This window comes from Solea solea, chromosome 19 (assembly GCF_958295425.1).
Source record: "Solea solea chromosome 19, fSolSol10.1, whole genome shotgun sequence".
Classification (NCBI taxonomy): domain Eukaryota; kingdom Metazoa; phylum Chordata; class Actinopteri; order Pleuronectiformes; family Soleidae; genus Solea; species Solea solea.
The window spans coordinates 1,942,135-1,969,216 of NC_081152.1; the positions used below are offsets into that span (position 1 = coordinate 1,942,135).

A 27,082-nucleotide genomic window follows, 5' to 3' on the forward strand; every position below is an offset into this window, starting at 1 on the left:
AGAAAATGTCAGAAAATCAGTGTCACTAAGTTTAGTTGTTAACTAACCCTTTACTAACCGTGAAAAAAACAAAACAAATGACATAAATCTGTCAAATCAATCCAAGAAGTGAAAAAATGCTGAATAAGAAAGACTTGTTTACATAATAAGGAAAAGCCAAGCTGCTGCAGCCTGTGTGAGAAAAACAGCAGGACCCAGACTGAGCATCTGCTCGCACACGCACACGCACACGCACACACACACACACACACACAGACACACACACACGGACACACACAGACAGACACACACACACACACACAGAGAAGAAGAGCAGATGGAGAATGATTATGGTGTGACATGGCTAATGTTGTCCTCAAATCCTGCACCGACTGCATGTGCACATTTGTTCGTGTCCTGAGAAAAGACTGCAGCTGTCAGAGTGCAGCCGCAGCGACACGTTCACACTAAAACACCAGGAAAACTTCAGTTTCTGCTCTAATCCACACTATTATAAAATCGTCCAAATTATAAATCCACATTTCAAACCTTTTCACCAATCAAGTTAAATTGATCTGGTCATTTGTCTATGATTCCTACAACTGTTCCAAGTCTTCTTTTTTTTGTTAAGTTAGGTTTATATTACACAGTGTAAAAGTGCTGGTCTTCTTGCTGCAAAGGCAAGAGTGCTCACCACTAACACCAACCGTGTGGTATTTATATTCTTACTGAGTCTGTATACACAATATTATATATAATATAATATTCTGTCTTAACTGTTTGAGGGACATTTCATCCACAGGCACATGGAAACACACAAGTATAAAATGCTGATTAATGACATTGAACTGGCATCTAATATGAATTTCTTTTTTTTCTTTCTTTCTTTCCAATATCTGTATATATTTTCTTTTAGGTAATCAAATTTAATGTAATTATGCAAAAATAAACAAAAGTATACATTACCAGATGCAGTTGCAACAGTAACTGTATAACCAATGCACCAAAGGATAACCCTTTTAAATGTTCCATTAATACCACAGGCTGATTAGCTGTGTTCTTTACATGTATCCACTGCAAACATCCATAAGGTAATGTTTGACTCTTTAACACCAAATAAATGACATCAAGATAACGTGAGAATCCACTTGTTCACGGTAAGTTGTCCTGGTGTTTCCACCTCATAGCAATTCATGCTTTAGCAGCAGTCAGACCAGCAACAATGACACTTTTATGGTGCTTGTGAATCTGCAGATGACATCATTCATTCAGGTGGACACACACAACATCCTCCTTCCAAAATCAAGGCCGCTCCGGGACTCTGTCACTGATAATATTGTTTAATGGATGTTTCCTTAATGACTGATCCCAAGGAACCCCATAGGCCCCGAAGGCTTCCCCGAGTTGTAAATCAAAGAAACGGAACTAAAGCAGAGGATGAGACTGAAAGAGCATGAGGGCGCTTTCTTTTTCCCCTCCGCCTCTGCATTCTATTTTTCTATTGATTAGTGATGGCACTGTTTTTTTCACAGTGTTCTTAACTTAGCACTTTTGGTTGGAGGTTACCAGCAGTCCAGTTATCGGGCTTTGTTTACTTTGACCCGTTTACTTTGTCTACTTTGTTTTTGAATAATTAATTTTTTTTAATAAAATTCATGATATTTGGTTGCACTTGTATGTTCGCTCTCCTGTGGAGCCAATTCCAATTTGTCTCAAGGAGGCTGTAACATGTTTGGGACTCATCCAAACTTAATTTGCAGTAGGTTGGCTTTTGTGGGCAGAGCTTTCGATCATCCTCTGACTGTAGTGGGCCGGTGAATAAACCTGTGATGTCGCCTCCAAGGCCCAGCACTGATTCTGGGTCAAAAGAAAACGCTGCGGGTTTGTTTCTATTGTAAAAAAAACATGGTCATACTACAAACAACTGTTTTGCCCTGAATAAAAAAACACAACAAATCCCCTTAAGCAATTACCTAGTTAAAAACTGACAATCCAGATGAACTAAGTCAAAAGTATCCAGTCGTCTTTTAAGTTTTTATTGTCACTCATCCTATGATTTCACTGTCACTCATGTTTTCAAAGTTATAGTATGTAGTATGTCGTCCAAAATCAGTCAAAAAAGTCATAGTATTGCATGTCGTCCAAAATCAGTCAAAAAAGTCATTGTATAGTATGTCGTCCAAAATCAGTCAAAAAAGTCATAGTATAGTATGTCGTCCAAAATCACCCAAAAAAGTCATAGTATAGTATGTCGCCCAAAATCAGTCAAAAAAGTCATAGTATTGCATGTCGTCCAAAATCAGTCAAAAAGTCATTGTATAGTATGTCGTCCAAAATCAGTCAAAAAAGTCATAGTATAGTATGTCGTCCAAAATCACCCAAAAAAGTCATAGTATAGTATGTCGCCCAAAATCAGTCAAAAAAGTCATAGTATTGCATGTCGTCCAAAATCAGTCAAAAAAGTCATAGTATAGTATGTCGTCCAAAATCAGTCAAAAAAGTCATAGTATATATAGTATGTCATCCAAAATCAGTCAAAAAAGTCATAGTATAGTATGTTGTCCAAAATCACCCAAAAAGGTCATAGTATAGTATGTCGTCCAAAATCAGTCAAAAAAGTCATAGTATAGTATGTTGTCCAAAATCACCCAAAAAGGTCATAGTATAGTATGTCGTCCAAAATCAGTCAAAAAAGTCATAGTATAGTATGTCGCCCAAAATCACCCAAAAAAGTCATAGTATAGTATGTCGTCCAAATTTTGACAAAAATGTCATAGTATAGCATGTCGTCCAAAATAACCCAAAAAAGTCATAGTATAGTATGTCGTCCAAAATCAGTCAAAAAGTCATAGTATAGTATGTCGTCCAAAATAACCCAAAAAGGTCATAGTATAGTATGTCGTCCAAAATCAGTCAAAAAGTCATAGTGTAGTATGTCGTCCAAAATAACCCAAAAAAGTCATAGTATAGTATGTCGTCCAAAATCAGTCAAAAAGTCATAGTATAGTATGTCGTCCAAACTCAGTCAAAAAAGTCATAGTATAGTATGTCGTCCAAAATCAGTCAAAAAAGTCATAGTATAGTATGTCGTGCAAAATGAGACAAAAAAGTCATAGTATAGTATGTCGTCCAAAATAACCCAAAAAAGTCATAGTATAGTATGTCGTCCAAAATCAGTCAAAAAGTCATAGTATAGTATGTCGTCCAAAATCAGTCAAAAAGTCATAGTATTGCATGTCGTCCAAAATCAGTCAAAAAAGTCAAAGTATAGTATGTCGTCCAAAATCAGTCAAAAAAGTCATAGTATAGTATGTTGTCCAAAATCACCCAAAAAGGTCATAGTATAGTATGTCGTCCAAAATCAGTCAAAAAAGTCATAGTATAGTATGTCGCCCAAAATCACCCAAAAAAGTCATAGTATAGTATGTTGTCCAAAATCACCCAAAAAGGTCATAGTATAGTATGTCGTCCAAAATCAGTCAAAAAAGTCATAGTATAGTATGTCGCCCAAAATCACCCAAAAAAGTCATAGTATAGTATGTCGTCCAAATTTTGACAAAAATGTCATAGTATAGCATGTCGTCCAAAATGACCCAAAAAAGTCATAGTATAGTATGTCGTCCAAAATCAGTCAAAAAGTCATAGTATAGTATGTCGTCCAAAATAACCCAAAAAAGTCATAGTATAGTATGTCGTCCAAAATCAGTCAAAAAGTCATAGTATAGTATGTCGTCCAAACTCAGTCAAAAAGTCATAGTATAGTATGTCGTCCAAAATCAGTCAAAAAAGTCATAGTATTGCATGTCGTCCAAAATCAGTCAAAAAAGTCATAGTATAGCATGTCGTCCAAAATCGGTCAAAAAAGTCATAGTATAGTATGTCGTCCAAAATCAGTCAAAAAAGTCATAGTATAGCATGTCGTCCAAATTTTGACAAAAATGTCATAGTATAGCATGTCGTCCAAATTCTGACAAAAATGTCATAGTATAGCATGTCGTCCAAATTTTGACAAAAATGTCATAGTATAGCATGTCGTCCAAATTCTGACAAAAATGTCATAGTTTAGTATGTCGTCCAAAATGTGACAAAAAGTCATAGTATAGTATGTCGTCCAATATCAGTCAAAAAAGTCATAGTATAATATGTCGTCCAAATTTTGACAAAAATGTCATAGTATAGCATGTCGTCCAAATTCTGACAAAAATGTCATAGTATAGTATGTCGTCCAAAATGTGACAAAAAGTCATAGTATAGTATGTCGACCAATATCAGTCAAAAAAGTCATAGTATAGTATGTCGTCCAAAATCAGTCAGAAAAGTCATAGTATAGCATGTGGTCCAAATTTTGACAAAAATGTCATAGTATAGCATGTCGTCCAAAATCAGTAAGAAAGTCAAAGGTTAGTAAGTTGTCCAAAATGAGACAAAAAAGTCACTTTGTTGTTGGGGAGAACATGCAAAATCCCAAGAGAAAGACCATTGACACAATCAGGGCTTGAACCCCAGTCTTCAAGGTGCCAAGGCATGCCACTGACCACTACACCAACGGTGCAGCTCTGGCATGGCATACTATGTTGTTCAAAATGAGACAAAAAGTCATAGTATAGTATGTCGTACAAAATAACCCAAAAAAGTCATAGTATAGTATGTTGTCCAAAATCAGTCAAAAAGTCATAGTATAGTATGTCCTCCAAAATCAGTCAAAAAAGTCATAGTATAGTATGTCGTCCAAAATCAGTCAAAAAGTCATAGTATAGTATGTCGCCCAAAATCACCCAAAAAAGTCATAGTATAGTATGTTGTCCAAAATCACCCAAAAAGGTCATAGTATAGTATGTCGTCCAAAATCAGTCAAAAAAGTCATAGTATAGTATGTCGCCCAAAATCACCCAAAAAAGTCATAGTATAGTATGTCGTCCAAATTTTGACAAAAATGTCATAGTATAGCATGTCGTCCAAAATGACCCAAAAAAGTCATAGTATAGTATGTCGTCCAAAATCAGTCAAAAAGTCATAGTATAGTATGTCGTCCAAAATAACCCAAAAAAGTCATAGTATAGTATGTCGTCCAAAATCAGTCAAAAAGTCATAGTATAGTATGTCGTCCAAACTCAGTCAAAAAGTCATAGTATAGTATGTCGTCCAAAATCAGTCAAAAAAGTCATAGTATTGCATGTCGTCCAAAATCAGTCAAAAAAGTCATAGTATAGCATGTCGTCCAAAATCGGTCAAAAAAGTCATAGTATAGTATGTCGTCCAAAATCAGTCAAAAAAGTCATAGTATAGCATGTCGTCCAAATTTTGACAAAAATGTCATAGTATAGCATGTCGTCCAAATTCTGACAAAAATGTCATAGTATAGCATGTCGTCCAAATTTTGACAAAAATGTCATAGTATAGCATGTCGTCCAAATTCTGACAAAAATGTCATAGTTTAGTATGTCGTCCAAAATGTGACAAAAAGTCATAGTATAGTATGTCGTCCAATATCAGTCAAAAAAGTCATAGTATAATATGTCGTCCAAATTTTGACAAAAATGTCATAGTATAGCATGTCGTCCAAATTCTGACAAAAATGTCATAGTATAGTATGTCGTCCAAAATGTGACAAAAAGTCATAGTATAGTATGTCGACCAATATCAGTCAAAAAAGTCATAGTATAGTATGTCGTCCAAAATCAGTCAGAAAAGTCATAGTATAGCATGTGGTCCAAATTTTGACAAAAATGTCATAGTATAGCATGTCGTCCAAAATCAGTAAGAAAGTCAAAGGTTAGTAAGTTGTCCAAAATGAGACAAAAAAGTCACTTTGTTGTTGGGGAGAACATGCAAAATCCCAAGAGAAAGACCATTGACACAATCAGGGCTTGAACCCCAGTCTTCAAGGTGCCAAGGCATGCCACTGACCACTACACCAACGGTGCAGCTCTGGCATGGCATACTATGTTGTTCAAAATGAGACAAAAAGTCATAGTATAGTATGTCGTACAAAATAACCCAAAAAAGTCATAGTATAGTATGTTGTCCAAAATCAGTCAAAAAGTCATAGTATAGTATGTCCTCCAAAATCAGTCAAAAAAGTCATAGTATAGTATGTCGTCCAAAATCAGTCAAAAAGTCATAGTATAGCATGTCGTCCAAAATCGGTCAAAAAAGTCATAGTATAGTATGTCGTCCAAAATCAGTCAAAAAAGTCATAGTATAGCATGTCGTCCAAATTTTGACAAAAATGTCATAGTATAGCATGTCGTCCAAATTCTGACAAAAATGTCATAGTATAGCATGTCGTCCAAATTTTGACAAAAATGTCATAGTATAGCATGTCGTCCAAATTCTGACAAAAATGTCATAGTTTAGTATGTCGTCCAAAATGTGACAAAAAGTCATAGTATAGTATGTCGTCCAATATCAGTCAAAAAAGTCATAGTATAATATGTCGTCCAAAATCAGTCAGAAAAGTCATAGTATAGCATGTGGTCCAAAATCAGTCAAAAAAGTCATAGTATTGCATGTCGTCCAAAATCAGTCAAAAAAGTCATAGTATAGCATGTCGTCCAAAATCGGTCAAAAAAGTCATAGTATAGTATGTCGTCCAAATTCTGACAAAAATGTCATAGTATAGCATGTCGTCCAAATTTTGACAAAAATGTCATAGTTTAGTATGTCGTCCAAAATGTGACAAAAAGTCATAGTATAGTATGTCGTCAAATATCAGTCAAAAAAGTCATAGTATAGTATGTCGTCCAAAATCAGTCAGAAAAGTCATAGTATAGCATGTGGTCCAAATTTTTACAAAAATGTCATAGTATAGCATGTCGTCCAAATTTTGACAAAAATGTCATAGTATAGTATGTCGTCCAAAATGTGACAAAAAGTCATAGTATAGTATGTCGACCAATATCAGTCAAAAAAGTAATAGTATAGTATGTCGTCCAAAATCAGTCAGAAAAGTCATAGTATAGCATGTGGTCCAAATTTTGACAAAAATGTCATAGTATAGCATGTCGTCCAAAATCAGTAAGAAAAGTCAAAGGTTAGTAAGTTGTCCAAAATGAGACAAAAAAGTCACTTTGTTGTTGGGGAGAACATGCAAAATCCCAAGAGAAAGACCATTGACACAATCAGGGCTTGAACCCCAGTCTTCAAGGTGCCAAGGCATGCCACTGACCACTACACCAACGGTGCAGCTCTGGCATGGCATACTATGTTGTTCAAAATGAGACAAAAAGTCATAGTATAGTATGTCGTACAAAATAACCCAAAAAAGTCATAGTATAGTATGTCGTCCAAAATCAGTCAAAAAGTCATAGTATAGTATGTCCTCCAAAATCAGTCAAAAAAGTCATAGTATAGTATGTCGTCCAAAATCAGTCAAAAAGTCATAGTATAGCATGTCGTCCAAAATCGGTCAAAAAAGTCATAGTATAGTATGTCGTCCAAAATCAGTCAAAAAAGTCATAGTATAGCATGTCGTCCAAATTTTGACAAAAATGTCATAGTATAGCATGTCGTCCAAATTCTGACAAAAATGTCATAGTATAGCATGTCGTCCAAATTTTGACAAAAATGTCATAGTATAGCATGTCGTCCAAATTCTGACAAAAATGTCATAGTTTAGTATGTCGTCCAAAATGTGACAAAAAGTCATAGTATAGTATGTCGTCCAATATCAGTCAAAAAAGTCATAGTATAATATGTCGTCCAAAATCAGTCAGAAAAGTCATAGTATAGCATGTGGTCCAAAATCAGTCAAAAAAGTCATAGTATTGCATGTCGTCCAAAATCAGTCAAAAAAGTCATAGTATAGCATGTCGTCCAAAATCGGTCAAAAAAGTCATAGTATAGTATGTCGTCCAAAATCAGTCAAAAAAGTCATAGTATAGTATGTCGTCCAAAATCAGTCAAAAAGTCATAGTATAGTATGTCCTCCAAAATCAGTCAAAAAAGTCATAGTATAGCATGTCGTCCAAAATCAGTCAAAAAAGTCATAGTATAGTATGTCGTCCAAAATCAGTCAAAAAAAGTCATAGTATAGTATGTCGTTCCAAAATCTGTCAAAAAAGTCATAGTATAGTATGTCGTCCAAAATCGGTCAAAAAAGTTATAGTATAGCATGTCGTCCAAAATCGGTCAAAAAAGTCATAGTATAGTATGTCGTCCAAAATCGGTCAAAAAAGTCATAGTATAGCATGTCGTCCAAAATCGGTCAAAAAAGTCATAGTATAGCATGTCGTCCAAAATCGGTCAAAAAAGTCATAGTATAGCATGTCGTCCAAATTTTGACAAAAATGTCATAGTAAAGCATGTCGTCCAAATTCTGACAAAAATGTCATAGTATAGCATGTCGTCCAAATTTTGACAAAAATGTCATAGTATAGCATGTCGTCCAAATTCTGACAAAAATGTCATAGTTTAGTATGTCGTCCAAAATGTGACAAAAAGTCATAGTATAGTATGTCGTCCAATAACAGTCAAAAAAGTCATAGTATAGTATGTCGTCCAAAATCAGTCAGAAAAGTCATAGTATAGCATGTGGTCCAAATTTTGACAAAAATGTCATAGTATAGCATGTCGTCCAAAATCAGTAAGAAAAGTCAAAGGTTAGTAAGTCGTCCAAAATGAGACAAAAAAGTCACTTTGTTGTTGGGGAGAACATGCAAAATCCCAAGAGAAAGACCATTGACACAATCAGGGCTTGAACCCCAGTCTTCAAGGTGCCAAGGCATGCCACTGACCACTACACCAACGGTGCAGCTCTGGCATGGCATACTATGTTGTACAAAATGAGACAAAAAGTCATAGTATAGTATGTCGTCCAAAATAACCCAAAAAAGTCATAGTATAGTATGTCGTCCAAAATCGGTCAAAAAAAGTCATAGTATAGTATGTCGTCCAAAATCGGTCAAAAAAGTCATAGTATAGCATGTCGTCCAAAATCGGTCAAAAAAGTCATAGTATAGCATGTCGTCCAAAATCGGTCAAAAAAGTCAAAGTATAGCATGTCGTCCAAAATCGGTCAAAAAAGTCAAAGTATAGCATGTCGTCCAAAATCGGTCAAAAAAGTCATAGTATAGCATGTCGTCCAAAATCGGTCAAAAAAGTCATAGTATAGCATGTCGTCCAAAATCGGTCAAAAAAGTCATAGTATAGCATGTCGTCCAAAATCGGTCAGAAAAGTCATAGTATAGCATGTCGTCCAAATCGGTCAAAAAAGTCATAGTATAGCATGTCGTCCAAAATCGGTCAAAAAAGTCATAGTATAGTATGTCGTCCAAAATCGGTCAGAAAAGTCATAGTATAGTATGTCGTCCAAAATCAGTCAAAAAAGTCATAGTTTAGTATGTCGTCCAAAATCAGTCAGAAAAGTCATAGTATAGCATGTCGTCCAAATTTTGACAAAAATGTCATAGTATAGCATGTCGTCCAAATTTTGACAAAAATGTCATAGTATAGCATATCTCCAAATTTTGACAAAAATGTCATAGTATAACATGTCGTCCAAATTCTGCCAAAAATGTCATAGTATAGTATGTCGTCCAAAATGTGACAAAAAGTCATAGTATAGTATGTCGTCCAATATCAGTCAAAAAAGTCATAGTATAGTATGTCGTCCAAAATCAGTCAGAAATGTCATAGTATAGCATGTCGTCCAAATTTTGACAAAAATGTCATAGTATAGCATGTCGTCCAAATTTTTTACAAAAATGTCATAGTATAGCATATCTCCAAATTTTGACAAAAATGTCATAGTATAGCATGTCGTCCAAAATCTGTCAAAAAAGTCATAGTATAGTATGTCGTCAAAAATCGGTCAAAAAAGTCGTAGTATAGTATGTCGTTCCAAAATCGGTCAAAAAAGTCATAGTACAGCATGTCGTCCAAAATCGGTCAAAAAGTCATAGTATAGCATGTCATCCAAAATCGATCAAAAAAGTCATAGTATAGTATGTCGTCCAAAATCGGTCAAAAAAGTCATAGTATAGTATGTCGTCCAAAATCAGTCAAAAAAGTCATAGTATAGTATGCCGTCCAAAATCAGTCAGAAAAGTCATAGTATAGCATGTCGTCCAAATTTTGACAAAAATGTCATAGTATAGCATGTCGTCCAAATTCTGACAAAAATGTCATAGTATAGCATGTCGTCCAAATTTTGACAAAAATGTCATAGTATAGCATGTCGTCCAAATTCTGACTAAAATGTCATAGTATAGCATGTCGTCCAAATTTTGACAAAAAGTCATAGTATAGCATGTCGTCCAAATTTTGACAAAAATGTCATAGTATAGCATGTCGTCCAAATTCTGACTAAAATGTCATAGTATAGTATGTCGTCCAAAATGTGACAAAAAGTCATAGTATAGTATGTCGTCCAATATCAGTCAAAGAAGTCATAGTATAGTATGTCGTCCAAAATCAGTCAGAAAAGTCATAGTATAGCATGTCGTCCAAAATTTGACAAAAAAGTCATAGTATAGTATGTCGTCCAAAATCGGTCAAAAAAAGTCATAGTATAGTATGTCGTCCAAAATCGGTCAAAAAAGTCATAGTATAGTATGTCGTCCAAAATCAGTCAAAAAAGTCATAGTATAGTATGTCGTCCAAATTTTGACAAAAAGTCATAGTATAGTATGTCGTCCAATATCAGTCAAAGAAGTCATAGTATAGTATGTCGTCCAAAATCAGTCAGAAAAGTCATAGTATAGCATGTCGTCCAAAATCGGTCAAAAAAAGTCATAGTATAGTATGTCGTCCAAAATCAGTCAGAAAAGTCATAGTATAGTATGTCGTCCAAAATCAGTCAAAAAAGTCATAGTATAGTATGTCGTCCAAATTTTGACAAAAATGTCATAGTATAGCATGTCGTCCAAATTCTGACAAAATGTCATAGTATAGCATGTCGTCCAAATTTTGACAAAAAGTCATAGTATAGTATGTCGTCCAATATCAGTCAAAAAAGTCATAGTATAGTATGTCGTCCAAAATCGGTCAAAAAAGTCATAGTATAGTATGTCGTCCAAAATCGGTCAAAAAAGTCATAGTACAGTATGTCATCCAAAATCAGTCAGAAAAGTCATAGTATAGTATGTCGTCCAAAATCAGTCAAAAAAGTCATAGTATAGTATGTCGTCCAAATTTTGACAAAAATGTCATAGTATAGCATGTCGTCCAAATTCTGACAAAATGTCATAGTATAGCATGTCGTCCAAATTTTGACAAAAAGTCATAGTATAGTATGTCGTCCAAAATCAGTCAGAAAAGTCATAGTATAGCATGTCGTCCAAATTTTGACAAAAAAGTCATAGTATAGTATGTCGTCCAAAATCGGTCAAAAAAAGTCATAGTATAGTATGTCGTCCAAAATCGGTCAAAAAAGTCATAGTATAGCATGTCGTCCAAAATCGGTCAAAAAAGTCATAGTATAGCATGTCGTCCAAAATCGGTCAAAAAAGTCAAAGTATAGCATGTCGTCCAAAATCGGTCAAAAAAGTCAAAGTATAGCATGTCGTCCAAAATCGGTCAAAAAAGTCATAGTATAGCATGTCGTCCAAAATCGGTCAAAAAAGTCATAGTATAGCATGTCGTCCAAAATCGGTCAAAAAAGTCATAGTATAGCATGTCGTCCAAAATCGGTCAAAAAAGTCATAGTATAGCATGTCGTCCAAAATCGGTCAGAAAAGTCATAGTATAGCATGTCGTCAAAATCGGTCAAAAAAGTCATAGTATAGCATGTCGTCCAAAATCGGTCAAAAAAGTCATAGTATAGTATGTCGTCCAAAATCGGTCAGAAAAGTCATAGTATAGTATGTCGTCCAAAATCAGTCAAAAAAGTCATAGTTTAGTATGTCGTCCAAAATCAGTCAGAAAAGTCATAGTATAGCATGTCGTCCAAATTTTGACAAAAATGTCATAGTATAGCATGTCGTCCAAATTTTGACAAAAATGTCATAGTATAGCATATCTCCAAATTTTGACAAAAATGTCATAGTATAACATGTCGTCCAAATTCTGCCAAAAATGTCATAGTATAGTATGTCGTCCAAAATGTGACAAAAAGTCATAGTATAGTATGTCGTCCAATATCAGTCAAAAAAGTCATAGTATAGTATGTCGTCCAAAATCAGTCAGAAATGTCATAGTATAGCATGTCGTCCAAATTTTGACAAAAATGTCATAGTATAGCATGTCGTCCAAATTTTTTACAAAAATGTCATAGTATAGCATGTCGTCCAAAATCTGTCAAAAAAAGTCATAGTATAGTATGTCGTCAAAAATCGGTCAAAAAAGTCATAGTATAGTATGTCGTCCAAAATCGGTTAAAAAAGTCATAGTATAGTATGTCGTCCAAAATCAGTCAGAAAAGTCATAGTATAGCATGTCGTCAAAATTTTGACAAAAATGTCATAGTATAGCATGTCGTCCAAATTTTGACAAAAATGTCATAGTATAGCATATCTCCAAATTTTGACAAAAATGTCATAGTATAACATGTCGTCCAAATTCTGCCAAAAATGTCATAGTATAGTATGTCGTCCAAAATGTGACAAAAGTCATAGTATAGTATGTCGTCCAATATCAGTCAAAAAAGTCATAGTATAGTATGTCGTCCAAAATCAGTCAGAAATGTCATAGTATAGCATGTCGTCCAAATTTTGACAAAAATGTCATAGTATAGCATGTCGTCCAAATTTTTTACAAAAATGTCATAGTATAGCATGTCGTCCAAAATCTGTCAAAAAAAGTCATAGTATAGTATGTCGTCAAAAATCGGTCAAAAAAGTCATAGTATAGTATGTCGTCCAAAATCGGTTAAAAAAGTCATAGTATAGTATGTCGTTCCAAAATCGGTCAACAAAGTCATAGTATAGTATGTCGTCCAAAATCGGTCAAAAAAGTCATAGTATAGTATGTCGTCCAAAATCAGTCAAAAAAGTCATAGTATAGTATGTCGTCCAAAATCGGTCAAAAAAGTCATAGTATAGTATGTCGTCCAAAATCAGTCAAAAAGTCATAGTATAGTATGCCGTCCAAAATCAGTCAGAAAAGTCATAGTATAGCATGTCGTCCAAATTTTGACAAAAATGTCATAGTATAGCATGTCGTCCAAATTCTGACAAAAATGTCATAGTATAGCATGTCGTCCAAATTTTGACAAAAATGTCATAGTATAGCATGTCGTCCAAATTCTGACTAAAATGTCATAGTATAGTATGTCGTCCAAAATGTGACAAAAAGTCATAGTATAGTATGTCGTCCAATATCAGTCAAAAAAGTCATAGTATAGTATGTCGTCCAAAATCAGTCAGAAATGTCATAGTATATCATGTCGTCCAAATTTTGACAAAAATGTCATAGTATAGCATGTCGTCCAAATTTTTTACGAAAATGTCATAGTATAGCATATCTCCAAATTTTGACAAAAATGTCATAGTATAGCATGTCGTCCAAAATCTGTCAAAAAAAGTCATAGTATAGTATGTCGTCAAAATTGGTCAAAAAAGTCATAGTATAGTATGTCGTCCAAAATCGGTTAAAAAAGTCATAGTATAGTATGTCGTTCCAAAATCGGTCAAAAAAGTCATAGTACAGCATGTCGTCCAAAATCGGTCAAAAAGTCATAGTATAGCATGTCATCCAAAATCGATCAAAAAAGTCATAGTATAGTATGTCGTCCAAAATCGGTCAAAAAAGTCATAGTATAGTATGTCGTCCAAAATCAGTCAAAAAAGTCATAGTATAGTATGCCGTCCAAAATCAGTCAGAAAAGTCATAGTATAGCATGTCGTCCAAATTTTGACAAAAATGTCATAGTATAGCATGTCGTCCAAATTCTGACAAAAATGTCATAGTATAGCATGTCGTCCAAATTTTGACAAAAATGTCATAGTATAGCATGTCGTCCAAATTCTGACTAAAATGTCATAGTATAGTATGTCGTCCAAAATGTGACAAAAAGTCATAGTATAGTATGTCGTCCAATATCAGTCAAAGAAGTCATAGTATAGTATGTCGTCCAAAATCAGTCAGAAAAGTCATAGTATAGCATGTCGTCCAAAATTTGACAAAAAAGTCATAGTATAGTATGTCGTCCAAAATCGGTCAAAAAAAGTCATAGTATAGTATGTCGTCCAAAATCGGTCAAAAAAGTCATAGTATAGTATGTCGTCCAAAATCAGTCAAAAAAGTCATAGTATAGTATGTCGTCCAAATTTTGACAAAAAGTCATAGTATAGTATGTCGTCCAATATCAGTCAAAGAAGTCATAGTATAGTATGTCGTCCAAAATCAGTCAGAAAAGTCATAGTATAGCATGTCGTCCAAAATTTGACAAAAAAGTCATAGTATAGTATGTCGTCCAAAATCGGTCAAAAAAAGTCATAGTATAGTATGTCGTCCAAAATCACTCAGAAAAGTCATAGTATAGTATGTCGTCCAAAATCAGTCAAAAAAGTCATAGTATAGTATGTCGTCCAAATTTTGACAAAAATGTCATAGTATAGTATGTCGTTCCAAAATCGGTCAAAAAAGTCATAGTATAGTATGTCGTCCAAAATCGGTCAAAAAAGTCATAGTATAGCATGTCGTCCAAAATCGTCAAAAAAGTCATAGTATAGCATGTCGTCCAAAATCGTCAAAAAAGTCATAGTATAGCATGTCGTCCAAAATCGTCAAAAAAGTCATGGTATAGTATGTCGTCCAAAATCAGTCTAAAAAAGTCATAGTATAGTATGTCGTCCAAAATCGGTCAAAAAAGTCATAGTATAGTATGTCGTTCACAGTCAGTCAAAAAGGTTTTCACTGTCACTGCCAGAGAAACAATCTGAGTGAGAGACAATGGGGGACGTCGTTCAGAGGAGATGATGAAATTGATCACCAAGTTTCTTATTTTTCAAAGAAATTCAATTGCCACCAATGACCAACTATTGAAAAATACACCCTTGCTCTGATCCTAGCCTCAAAACATTTTTAAGTTCATGTTCCCACTGTTGTTTACACAGACCACAACCCTGATGAGATGGGCACTCTTCAACATGGAAGTCAGACATATCAAGGGTAGGGATAATGTCCGCGCTATTGATTGTTTTTTTGTGTGTGAATAACTGTTTTGCACTGTCATTATTCACCCTCTTAAGGTGTCTGGCTGCTTGCAGCTTGAGTTTATTGTCCTGGCTCTCTCTACTTGTCTCCCTCCTCTCCGCTTACCTGTGCTTCATTCCAGTGATTAAATCTCCTGCGCTGTGAGTGGAGAAGGAGAGAGAGCTCCCGTATATTCAGTCTCCTATTGAGTCTTCTCTCATTTGTCTAGCCGAGGCTGCAACAGTCACGCAACTCGTCTGTTTACATCATCATAGATGTTGGGACAAAACAGTCTACTCTTCTACAATTTAAAAAAAAATACTACTGCTATTCTAGCAATACAAAGCCACATGCAAATCGGTGAAGTATTCCTTTATGAATGTACAGTTTTGTGAAATGGTGGCACTGAAGGCAACACAGTGAAAAAATGTTGTGCTACTGCCCAATATTAAATAAAAAATCTTATTTTGATTATTATGATCAACTCCTTTGAGAGACAATGAACGGCTCTCTATTGTGCAATGAATGCCACTTGTCCAGTGGAAGTGTTACTTATGGTCAGTGAGCACGCTGCAATACTGCACCATTGGCACTGAACACTCAAAGATTTCTTCATCCTCTCTGAACTGAACCCTCCTCCCACATCAGCTGACTCATGACCCAGCTGTCAGACACATTTATATTTCTTTATACTGTCAAATTGTGCATTTTCATTTGGGGGCTGCAGCAATTGGTTGATTGGTAATGAAATTATAAATCATGTGCCAGCTCGTTTTATAATGGATTAATCAGTTAGAGTGCGTCTTTGATTTCAGCTTCTAATACTTTCTGGTTGTTCTTTGCTACCTTTGTGAGAGTGAACTAAATATATTTGGTTTGTGTACAAAATAAGACAATTTTCTATAGACTAACAAGGTCTGGGCAATAAATGGATATTATATCTATAAGGGGTAGGCAGTAGAATCGATTCAGTGAAATATTGGGATATTTTGTGTATTTTGTATGTATGTATATATATATATATATAGTATATATGTATATATATACATATATAGTATATATATGTATATATGCACTGTGCTAATCTCAGCTGACATAGGGCGATGGGCGGGGTCATCACAGGGCCACACATAGAGACCAACAACCATTCACTCCAACTCTCACACCTACGGTCAATTTGACCTCATCACCATGTTGTGAAGTATTTCTTTTTCTTTGTTAAATATGCTGAATCTTTATTGATCCTGTCTTTCTTTTTTAAAACAATAAATCCTTGTATTTTACCTACATGGCAATCAAACTGTTTCTGGTTCACAGTTGATGTGAGACAATGTATGAAAGAGAACTACACAGTGAGGTCAGACTATGGAGAGACAGAACATAGATCTACGTCTTCTACTATGTTGTTTATATCAGAAATTAGGTTACATGCCACTCTACCACTCATAGTTGGGGAATGGTGTTGAAAAGAAAGGCAGTGATGCTTAGCATTGTGCTAAGACTGGGAAGCAGGGCTACATTATAATTCACTCAGTGTGCTATGATTCTCTGTGCTCTGTGGCCTGCAGCGCTGCATAAATACAGAGAGTTTTTATTCAGCTCAGTGGACTGCTTCAGTCTGTGACCTTCAATGTTAAATAGTATCACGTTAGAGTAATAACACCATATCTCTTCACATTAACTGTGAAAATGTTGTGTTCAAAGCTTGTGTGAATGCAAAACACATTATTAATCAACAATGACATAATAACCTTTGAGCATCATGCATTATAGTGGGTGTTAGGGATCGTACAATACCACTTTTTCTATCTACCAATACCAATATCAGTCCAATTCAATCATTTTAGACCTTTTCAATTATGGAGCTTTTAACAACACATTGGTGCTGATGATATTTCAAGACAAAATTCTCCAATTGTGTAACAAATATTCTTCTCCCATAAAGAAGAAATAAACAGCCCACAACATGACCCAGCTAAAATGCTGTTGCTGACTTTTATTTACATTTTTACAATCTGTGGATAGTGAACGCGATATATAATAATAATTTTACCCGTCCAATATCTGATCCAGTGAATTTGACCAGTATGTGACTGATAAGATGGCTAAAGTGTAGTGTAAAGCAGCTTTGAGTGGTCATCAAGACTAGAAAAGTGCTATATAAATACAAACCATTTATCATTCATTTTGATTTGTATCCATAAGTTTTCAGAAAATGTGCACAAACAAATGTACAAGAAAACTAACTGACAAAATCTTTCCTTTATTACAAAACCATTTTCAAAATGTTACCAAGTTGTCGTTATAAAATTATAAACAGTTACTGTGACTATTCGTGATATATTAAAACATATAAAACCAAATGTTTTATCGATGATTGCATTTATAAAAAATACATTTCTGCTCTAATGGCTGCCTCATTTGTAGTGAATCTATTTCCACAAGGTGGCAGCAGCAAGCATTTCGTTAGAGGACTTCATGTATATTTGCAGTTATGAGAGTGATGACATTTACAAGGTTTCTTGAATGCATCTTGAAGCTGCTCCTCATAGCTCAACACGCTGTAGATCTCACAGAAGTGATGAAATTTACCAGGAATTCTGAATGCATCAGGTTAGCTGCTCTTGTTAGCTCAACCCGCTGGGAACCCTGCATTACATTCACCAGCTCTCATGCTGGAGTTTAACATACAAGTATTTGAATAGTCGACAAATATTGTTGCATGTTTCAATTAGATTTTTGATAGAAACGCCCATCTCTACTAAGGATACATATTTTTTTGAAAAACATTTAAAGTGAAAGTAATCTTGAATAAAATAATTATAAATTGTAGGGATGAGCAAATATAATACTCAGTATCGGACAGATAAAAATGTAAAATCTGGTACAATCCTAAAATCCTATATAGCATTTTAGCTGAGTCATGTTGTGCTCTGTTTCTTCGTGGGAGAAGAATATTTGTGACACAGTTGGAGAATTATGACTTTGAAAGAGCTTGAAATGCATCAGCACAAATGTGTTGTTAACAGCTTCATAGTCAAAAAGGTCTAAAATGACCTTATTCAACAGATATCGGTGTCAGTGTCAAAAAAGTTCTATCATCCCTAATAAATCATGAGGTCCTGGTAGGATTGGCAAGGTGCAGGTACCGTCTTGTGGGACTTCAAGTTAGATGATCGGTAAATTCACACCGATCATCTAACTGTGAGTGATTTTTACTCCAGTGCCTCCTAGCATCATGTATTGTCATGTATTGTCAAAACCCTGATCTGCACCACCTGTACATCCCTGATCTGCACCACCTGTAGACTCTTTTACATCCATGATCTGCACCACCTGTACATCCCTGATCTGCACCACCTGTAGACTCTTTTACATCCCTGATCTGCACCACCTGTACATCCCTGATCTGCACCACCTGTAGACTCTTTTACATCCCTGATCTGCACCACCTGTACATCCCTGATCTGCACCACCTGTAGACTCTTTTACATCCATGATCTGCACCACCTGTACATCCCTGATCTGCACCACCTGTAGACTCTTTTACATCCCTGATCTGCACCACCTGTACATCCCTGATCTGCACCACCTGTAGACTCTTTTACATCCATGATCTGCACCACCTGTACATCCCTGATCTGCACCACCCGTAGACTCTTTTACATCCCTGATCTGCACCACCCGTAGACTCTTTTACATCCCTGATCTGTACCACCCATAGACTCTTTCACATCCCTGATCTGCACCACCTGTGGACTCATCCCAGAGGAAATCTAACCATTGAGCGTAATCACAGAGCTGTTCAGAGAGAGAGTGAGAGAGAGAGAGGGAAGAACTCCCATAGGCACTTCTATGATTATTCGTACATCATGTACCTTCAGTGAATAATTTGGTATTCCAGCATTGGTAAGAATTCAAAGAAATCTAAAAAAGTCGACATCTTTGATTAGCTGAGTCTTGTTGTTTTATTTTTGCCAGATGTATTTGACTCATATATGGTCCCACCTCCCAGACCATTCAACTCTATAAATAATTAACTTGTCAAATGCAATTACAGCAAGTGCAAATATCGTATGATATATTCCATTCATTCAGTCCATCCTGACTCAGCTTTTTCTCTCTAATCCACACTCACACACAGGTTTGTGCAGCATCGACTTCCATTCATTTGGACAGCCTAGACAAAGCATTATCCCTAACCAGTTTATGACTAACCCTAACCTTAAATCTGTATTTATATAGCACTATTACTATACCACTCAAAGCTGCTTTACACTACAGTGTTTATGCCATTCACACATTCTATCAGTTCTTTCCATCACACCTATTCACACAAGGACACATTGGCATGATGTTACGGCCGCAGCGGCTGTAGCTTCTATTGCCCAGCTGTGGACGGTCAGCCATCAATCAGCCAACCAACGCCTAACACCTGGCAGCTCTGTAGTATAAGGACGCCTGTGTGCTTCATTGAGAACTCTATGATGGTGTTATTTGTGTTTAAATGTACTAACACCTCGCGGTTACTAATGGCGTGTTTCCACCGGCTCTACTCGCCTCGCCATGGCACAGCTAAGTCGCGTTTCCACGTACATAGTACTTGGTACTGGTACCAGGTACTTTTTTTAGTACCTGCTCTGGCGAGGTTCCAAACACGATAAGGAGGTACTATGCGTGACGTCGCCAGATGCATGATGCATGACTAGAACGAAGGTATTATTTTAATATTCAACCCCCTTTTTCATCAAAAATAGAAATTGATATGATAAGATGATAAAAAAATAGTGACAGATTAAATACTATTTGCATTTTCATCTGTCACCACGACACTGAAGGTGGATTTAAGCATCGTTAATGCTAAATATAGCTGGTCTGCACAAGAACGTTTGAACCTGGGTGAACCTGCTAGTCAGAAACGGTGATTAACACCAACACTACTGTGAATGGGAGTTCATGGAGGTCAGGGACAATATGAGAGTGGTTCCTTTTTTGTATGTATCTCTGACTTTGATCCCTCAATCAAAAAAGAAAGAAGCACGTTCACCAGAGTCTTGCATTCACACTAAGGCTCGTCAATTATTTTTCATCTTTTCACTTTTAAAACCTGGCTTTAAACTGTTTTTTGACCAACCAGAAAAGAAAACCTGGATGTACTTTACATCATTTCTGTGAGGATGAATTATACAGCACATACACAGAGGAGGAGGAGGAGGAGGAGGAGGAGGAGGAGGCTGCTGCTAATGTAACACTGGCTGAGACACGAGTTAGCGTGTAAAGTTCTTAGGTTGTTTCAGGGTTTGTAGACCTGCATCATGTAGCCAGACCCTTGGTTGTGGCATTTTCTGTTTTGTGTCATAGCTTCAATATTATAATGAATATTATTCGAGCTTGAATCCATACATGTGTTTTTTTCTCTGCACATCTCAGTGGAGAAACAGACCCCGAGCTCTTCTGTGCCGTCTCAGTTTATCTTTGAGTAAATGATAGTCACAACTTGTTGCCCTTCACCTCACTTTGGACGAAAATGAATTCCCATCAGAGTGGAAATAATCCCCCAGTGCTGTGATAATGGCCTCAACAGCCTCGTGTGCAGGTAAAAGCCCTGGATTAGACTTGTAAATGTGCCAGCACTCGCTGCCCATTATAATCACAGTCAGTGCAGCCGGCGCTTCTGATGATTTATCTTCTCTCTGAAACTGTCCATACTGTACACTTTGTGTAGGAAGACGCTCAGCTTCACTTTCAATGCTTTTACATGCTTTAAAATTTCATGAGTGACAAAAAAACAAATACAGGCTTCAAAGTGGTTTCCTTGGTAAGACATAATGATGAATATCTAAGACTCCATAATCGTTTGTGTGGTTTAAAGGAATGAAAAACAAATATAGCATTGGAGAAAGTGGGTATCTATTGTAGAGCGTTCTGTTCGGGGTGGTTTCTTCAAGTGTGTTTAGAGGCACTGACACGAAGTCAACACTGACTGTGCTGCCAGGAACTAGCCTGAGATAGAACAGGAAGGACCTTCTCTGAGCTCCTGAGCTCACCTAAACAAAGTCTATGAAAACATGTCTGCCACTTTGTAAACCGGCCACTCCCTGAACCAAAGTCCACAGAGAAAGTCACTCATTTTACATCACAGCACACAGGTAATTCCACCTGTGTGCTGCCGCCATCACTAAGTTCACATTTGCAATCTTTTGAATTCAGTCTTTAATAATTCTTTATGCAGTTTCACCTCCGTGACAAGAACGTACCAACCGAGGGGGAGGGAGAGTGCAGCAGTAGAGCAGAAACTCCTGTGGACGTTGGTGAAGGAAACTGAGCAACTTACAAACATCAGTTTCCAGTCAGACAAGAGGAGATAGAGCAGTGGTCATAATCACATTATGAGGGAGGGTCCAATTAACAACGAGCTCAGGAGTACCCAGGCAGGAATTTCAACCAGCAACTGTGTGGTTACAAGCCCCATTCCCTTCCACTGGGTCATGGGCTGATCTATCTGCACATTGCTCATGCTAATGCATGGATTTTCTCCTGACTCGTACATATATACATATATATATATATATATATATATATATATATATATATATATATATATGTGACATACTGCATGTACACATGAGGTTCAGATGTATATTAATATGTCACCAAGTGTATGAACCGATACATGTGCTCTTTGTACTATGGGCATCTCATATATGGTTTGAACTTATATTTTAATGCATGCAGAGGATGAACGATGGTCATATATCACCACACAGATGCTATTTATTTAAATTTCTCACAGAACAACCCATGCATCCTTTACAACGCTGCAGCCTCTACAACAGTGCACTGACCTGCCTCATACAAAATCAACTTGGCTCACATCAAACGCCAAAAACGCCGCATTGACGCGCTGAGCTAGCAAACCCTGATGCTGCTGCTGCTGCTGCTGATGCTGCTGCTGCTGCTGCAAACACTGATGCTGCTGCTGCTGCTGCTGCAAACACTGATGCTGCTGTTGTAAACCCTGATGCTGCTGCTGATGCTGCTGCAAACCCTGATGCTGCTGCTGCAAACCCTGATGCTGCTGCTGCTGCTGCTGCAAACCCTGATGCTGCTGCTGCTGCAAACCCTGATGCTGCTGCTGCTGCAAACACTTATGATGCTGCTGCTGCTGCAAACACTGATGCTGCTGCTGTAAACCCTGATGCTGCTGCTGCTGATGCTGCTGCTGCAAACCCTGATGCTGCTGCTGGAGACACACTCCTCATCAGGATGATGTCAGTGCTCCACGATGGTGATGATGATGGGAACAGATTAGAGAGAGAGAGGGAGAGAGAGAGAGAGAGAGAGAGAGGCACAGCAACACAGAAAGATGACCCACTGCAAACACACACACACACACACACACACACACACGGTGGACAAACAGTGATTTGTGATAGTAAATAAATCTGCACAGTCCCGCTGCTGCTGTTCACACCTTCAGAGCGTCGCAGCCATCATCAAACACGTCGTTCTGCAGGTTAATGTGGAAGTGAGTGCACGCGCATCATCTGATCTGTGTGTGTGTGCGTGTGCGTGTGTGTGTGTGATGCACGGAGCACGACGACGCGGTGTCGCTGCGTGGAAAGGAGAAAATAGGAGAAGCTCTTACCGCATGAGTCCGCAGCTCCAGCCCGCGCTCATCCATCTTAGTGAAGGCTGCGCTGTGAACACGTTAGTGGTTTCCCGATGACGACATCACCGGGCATGTGCACGAGCTACAACCGGAATATCCGTCTCATTGGTCACAGTCAGTCCTCCTCCTCCTCCCTGACGATGGCGCAAACCCTGATGCTGCTGCTGCACCTTCCACTACCCCACCACCACCTCTCTCTCTCTCTCTCTCTCTCTCTCTCTCTCTCTCTCTCTTTAAAGGGATAGTTCGGGTTTTTTTCAAGTGTGCGCGTGCGCATTTTCCAAAACAACGTGAATCTGGAAAAACTAAAACTTAAATACTGTATTCAAGTCTTGCCACTGGTTTCCTTTGTCCACTCGTTCTTTTCGTTGTCCATTTTTATATTTTTTATTTGTTTACGATCCACAATCCACAAATATATACCAAAGCACAAATTAAAAATGAACTGACATTATAATAAGCTTGACAGTCATAATTTTATAGCTTTTGATTAATATAACTTCTGTTTTAGGAGCTCAGAGAGTCAGGAAATCACCTTCTTTGTCCCCCTTGGTGACCTGGTCTACAGGTCTGTACTGTACTACAGTTCTGTTCTGATTGACCCTGGACACAACAGATGTGCATGACCTTGAAGCTATAATCTGGTACAGTGCAACATATGGTGACATTTATTTAAAATATTCAATCGTTGATTGTCTCCGTGCGAGAGTTTGGCGACAATACAGTGACGAACAAACATTGGCCCTCACACTCGTGCAAACTCCATAGACCTTCAGTCAGACCGGGGTCTCCTGACTTAATGTGCTAATGTGATGGTGGTGCCAGAGGAAGATCAACAGCATCGTAACGTGGCCGTTATATTTCAGCACATTTATCCTTCAACAGTTTGTCATGAGTCAAATGATGAAGAGTAAAATAGACCACTGTGAACTGGTCATAGATGGAAAGGTCAGAGGGACATCTGGAGGTTAGCTACTGTATCTGCAGCAGATTAAATATATGCTTCAGATTAACTGACCTCATCGTCTTTATTTATTATGATATATTATTATCACATACAAGAGGACTTCAAACATGTGTAGGCCTCACCCAGAAAACATCACAGGACATTAAGTTAAGTTTATTTCAATGAACATTTCAAAGATGTAAATATACAGGATTATAGCCAAAGGCTAATTTGCATCCGTAGTCCCTGACAGGTTGATGGTCCCTATAAGTTAAATTAAGTTGAATCAATAATTATTGTTCTCACTCACTGTCAATGCATTTGGACTCATCTTCACACTTTGCTGTCCCTTTTGAGGAGAAGGCCACATATTGAGCCTCCATACAAAGAATGGATGACATCATAGTCACTCTGAAGAGGTTTGGCTTGGCTAGTAGGATGTGTTATGGTATAGAATACAATCAGAAAATACAGGTATAAGTTTTGAGTATTTAAAGTTTATCAATATATAAGACCAACTTTCCATCATTCATTTAATGTCTTACGCTCTATCCTCCACATGAGGGTCGCGGGGCCACTAGAGGGCAAAAGACGGGGGCATCACAGGGCAGAGAAGGACAACCATTTACTTTCAAACCTATGGCTAATTAACCTCTGTGTGTTTTTGGACTGGTTGCTTGTTTGGTAGAATAACATGAAGCTCCTGTTCTCTGCTCTTGTCCATGTATGACGTGTTTCAGAGGCCAACTGTCATCAGTCTGCCCTGGTTTCTTAACTTAACACAGACCTTGTTGACGTGGGTGACGGCCAGTGTGGTCAGTATAGCTCTATTTCATAACCCTGGTGTAGGCATACAGTATGTATGGGCCTTGCCCAATGGCCCAAATGGAGAATGGCGTCCTGACTGGGAATCAAACCCCCATCTCCCAAGCCTGACGTCAGTAGCATTAGGACAGGATAGCAGAGATGACAGAGACAGAGAGGACTTAAGAAATCAGAGATCATAATCTGTGTCTCCCACCAGACATCATGCAGAGAAGTGCAGTTCATCTTGAGACAGCGAGAGGTTTCATTTACGTAACATGGTAACATGGAGAGGGAGAGAGGTGTAGGCCCGGCACCACACTGAAGTCAGTCATCGCTCGCTCAGCTCCTGCCTCTAAATGGCCAGATTGAGTTACACGCACCTGTAAGTGATACAGGCTCATAAATATCCTGCTCTTCATTAATTATTAGTGAGCTTTCAAGTTGTAGCGAGGTTGTCCACGCAGCCAGACTACAGACTGCAGCAGGTGATCAGGATGGACATATCTGCTCTGCCCAACAGCAACCATCCAGAGAAGTTTCTCCAGCTGGACGTGCGGATACTCCCCGTCACACATGGCATGTTCCAGGTTGGGGCAGCCATTTCCAGTCAGAGACACTGGCAGAACAGGGTCTACTCTGAGGTATGGCACTGTTTCTCAGCAACTCCTACAGCGATGGAAGGAATCTGTTGTAATAAACGGTCTGTTTGTCGTGTGCTTGTGCGATTCTGTTGTATTTTTACTCATCGACACCCAGCGACCGCGTCAAGTGTCACGTATCAAACACACCTGCCTTGTTATGTGGCCAACAGGTGCACTGCTGTCGAACGTCTGTTGTGCCTGCAGAGCTCACTCAGCTCAGAGAGAGAAATAGAAAAGGAGAACAGGCTTAAAGGGGGTAGTTCAGGTTTTTGACACAGTCCAACCTGAGACATCACGAGGGTTTGCCAACCGCGCCGTAAAATAGAGATTTGTTCCATATTTGAAAGATAAAAGACGTGTGCTGTCATCCAATCAGTGCAAAGCCAAGACTGGAAAATGACAGATCAGTCCACCGATGAACGGGAAAACCAAACTCTCCCCCTGCTGCTGTCAATCATCACAATCCAACAGGAAATGTGCAGTTTTTATTGGTCATCCAGTTGTGAGTCCTGTGTATCGTAGCAACACAGACGCAGCGAGACGTAAAGGTAAAATGTGGACATGTGATGAGCAGGAGGGTAAAATGTGCTCGGGATAAAGGAGGAAATTGCAAAAATACAGACATGAGTGGGGAAATGAATATCTGTGGGTGGAATGCCCGAGAGATAACGACTATGACTAAACTTCAGTTTAATAAACTCTGAAATTCTTTGAAAAATTTGAAATGAACACCATAACAGTTCAATTGAACACAATTCCAGAGTATATTTGCTCCTTATTGGCACATGTGTCACTTTTATAACACTGTTTTATAACATCCTTTGTTGAATTCAAACAAAGGATTTCAAATGCAGAAATAAAAAAAAATAGCACATATGAACTTACTGATGGAGGCAGCAGAGGATCAGCAACCCCTGTGTGCTGTGATGGGAAAAATCACTGATTTTCTCTATGGACTTTGGTGCAGGAGAGTAAGCGTTTTGCAAAGTGACACAAACCTCAGTTTCCTGTTGGAAAAGGCTGAGCAGCCATTAAGTCAGAGGATAAATGGTTATCATATGAGATACTAAAGCCTTTTGTTAAGTGGCTAAAATAGGATTTTCCATGTTTTCAGTGTCACTATCTCAAACTCTGGTGGCACACTGATGGAATGCACTGGGACGTCAGCATTGATTATGTTTCAGCACTTCATATAAAAACATTTAAAAAAGTGAACTATAGCTTTAAGATCACAAACTCCTGTGATACTGAGCTGCAGAGATGGAATGAGTGTGAAAACACATCATTGAAACATAGAAACAGCAAATATTTGATGTATTTGATGTCAAATCAAAGTTTCTTGTGTGTAGAGAGTGTTGAAAGGTTCCAGGGACGTGTGTCGAGAACTAAAACCTGTGTTATGTCCACAGTGGGAGCACAAGGTGAAGCCAGACAGCAGGTCTCCTCCGTCCCCAGAGGGCGTGGTGTTTGTTGACAGATACCTGGAGAAGCACATCACCCCAGTCACGCTAAAGTCCAACATTAAAAGGAACCCTCTGTACGCGGACTTAAGGTCCACGGACACGGCAGACAATGACAAGTTCAAGCCCTCGTGGACCGTCAAGGAGTACGACACGCAAACCATCCATGGCAACCTGGGTAGTTATTTGAAGGTATGAACATCTGGATACAGGAAATAATACACACAAGCAGACTGTGCAGTCTAATCTGCTCATCTGATTTTCTTAAGCATCGTTTTTGCTGATGATATGTGACACAAACTTACCAAACAGCAGCTCCTGTGTTTCTGTGATTTTTCTCGATGACACAACAGTTTCAGGACATAATGAATTGACTCTGAAGACACTGTAGATTTACATAAAACGCTCCAACTGTGCCCACTGACAGCCATGTTTTCACAGATGCTCATGCTGGTCCTTGGTTCAAAAACCTTAACGATCACTTTAATTGATACAAGTAGTA

The 27,082-nt window shown here is 37.8% G+C and overlaps 2 protein-coding genes across 2 annotated transcripts in view; one reads left to right on the forward strand and one right to left on the reverse strand.

Moving 5' to 3' along the window:
* ajm1 (apical junction component 1 homolog) overlaps positions 1 to 22,895 on the reverse strand; it is a 28,867-nt gene extending 5,972 nt beyond the window's left edge. Inside the window, exon 1 of the mRNA XM_058618221.1 lies at positions 22,703 to 22,895. The gene's annotated coding sequence lies outside the window, so the exon portion shown is untranslated. The remainder of the gene's footprint in view (positions 1 to 22,702) is intronic.
* Positions 22,896 to 24,941: 2,046 nt separating this feature from the next.
* Positions 24,942 to 27,082, forward strand: part of LOC131446754 (major intrinsically disordered NOTCH2-binding receptor 1-like) — a 3,185-nt gene continuing 1,044 nt past the window's right edge. The window contains exons 1-2 of the mRNA XM_058618187.1: positions 24,942 to 25,120; positions 26,530 to 26,772. Of these exons, the coding sequence (XP_058474170.1) occupies positions 24,974 to 25,120; positions 26,530 to 26,772 (390 nt within the window). The 5' untranslated portion in view covers positions 24,942 to 24,973. The remainder of the gene's footprint in view (positions 25,121 to 26,529; positions 26,773 to 27,082) is intronic.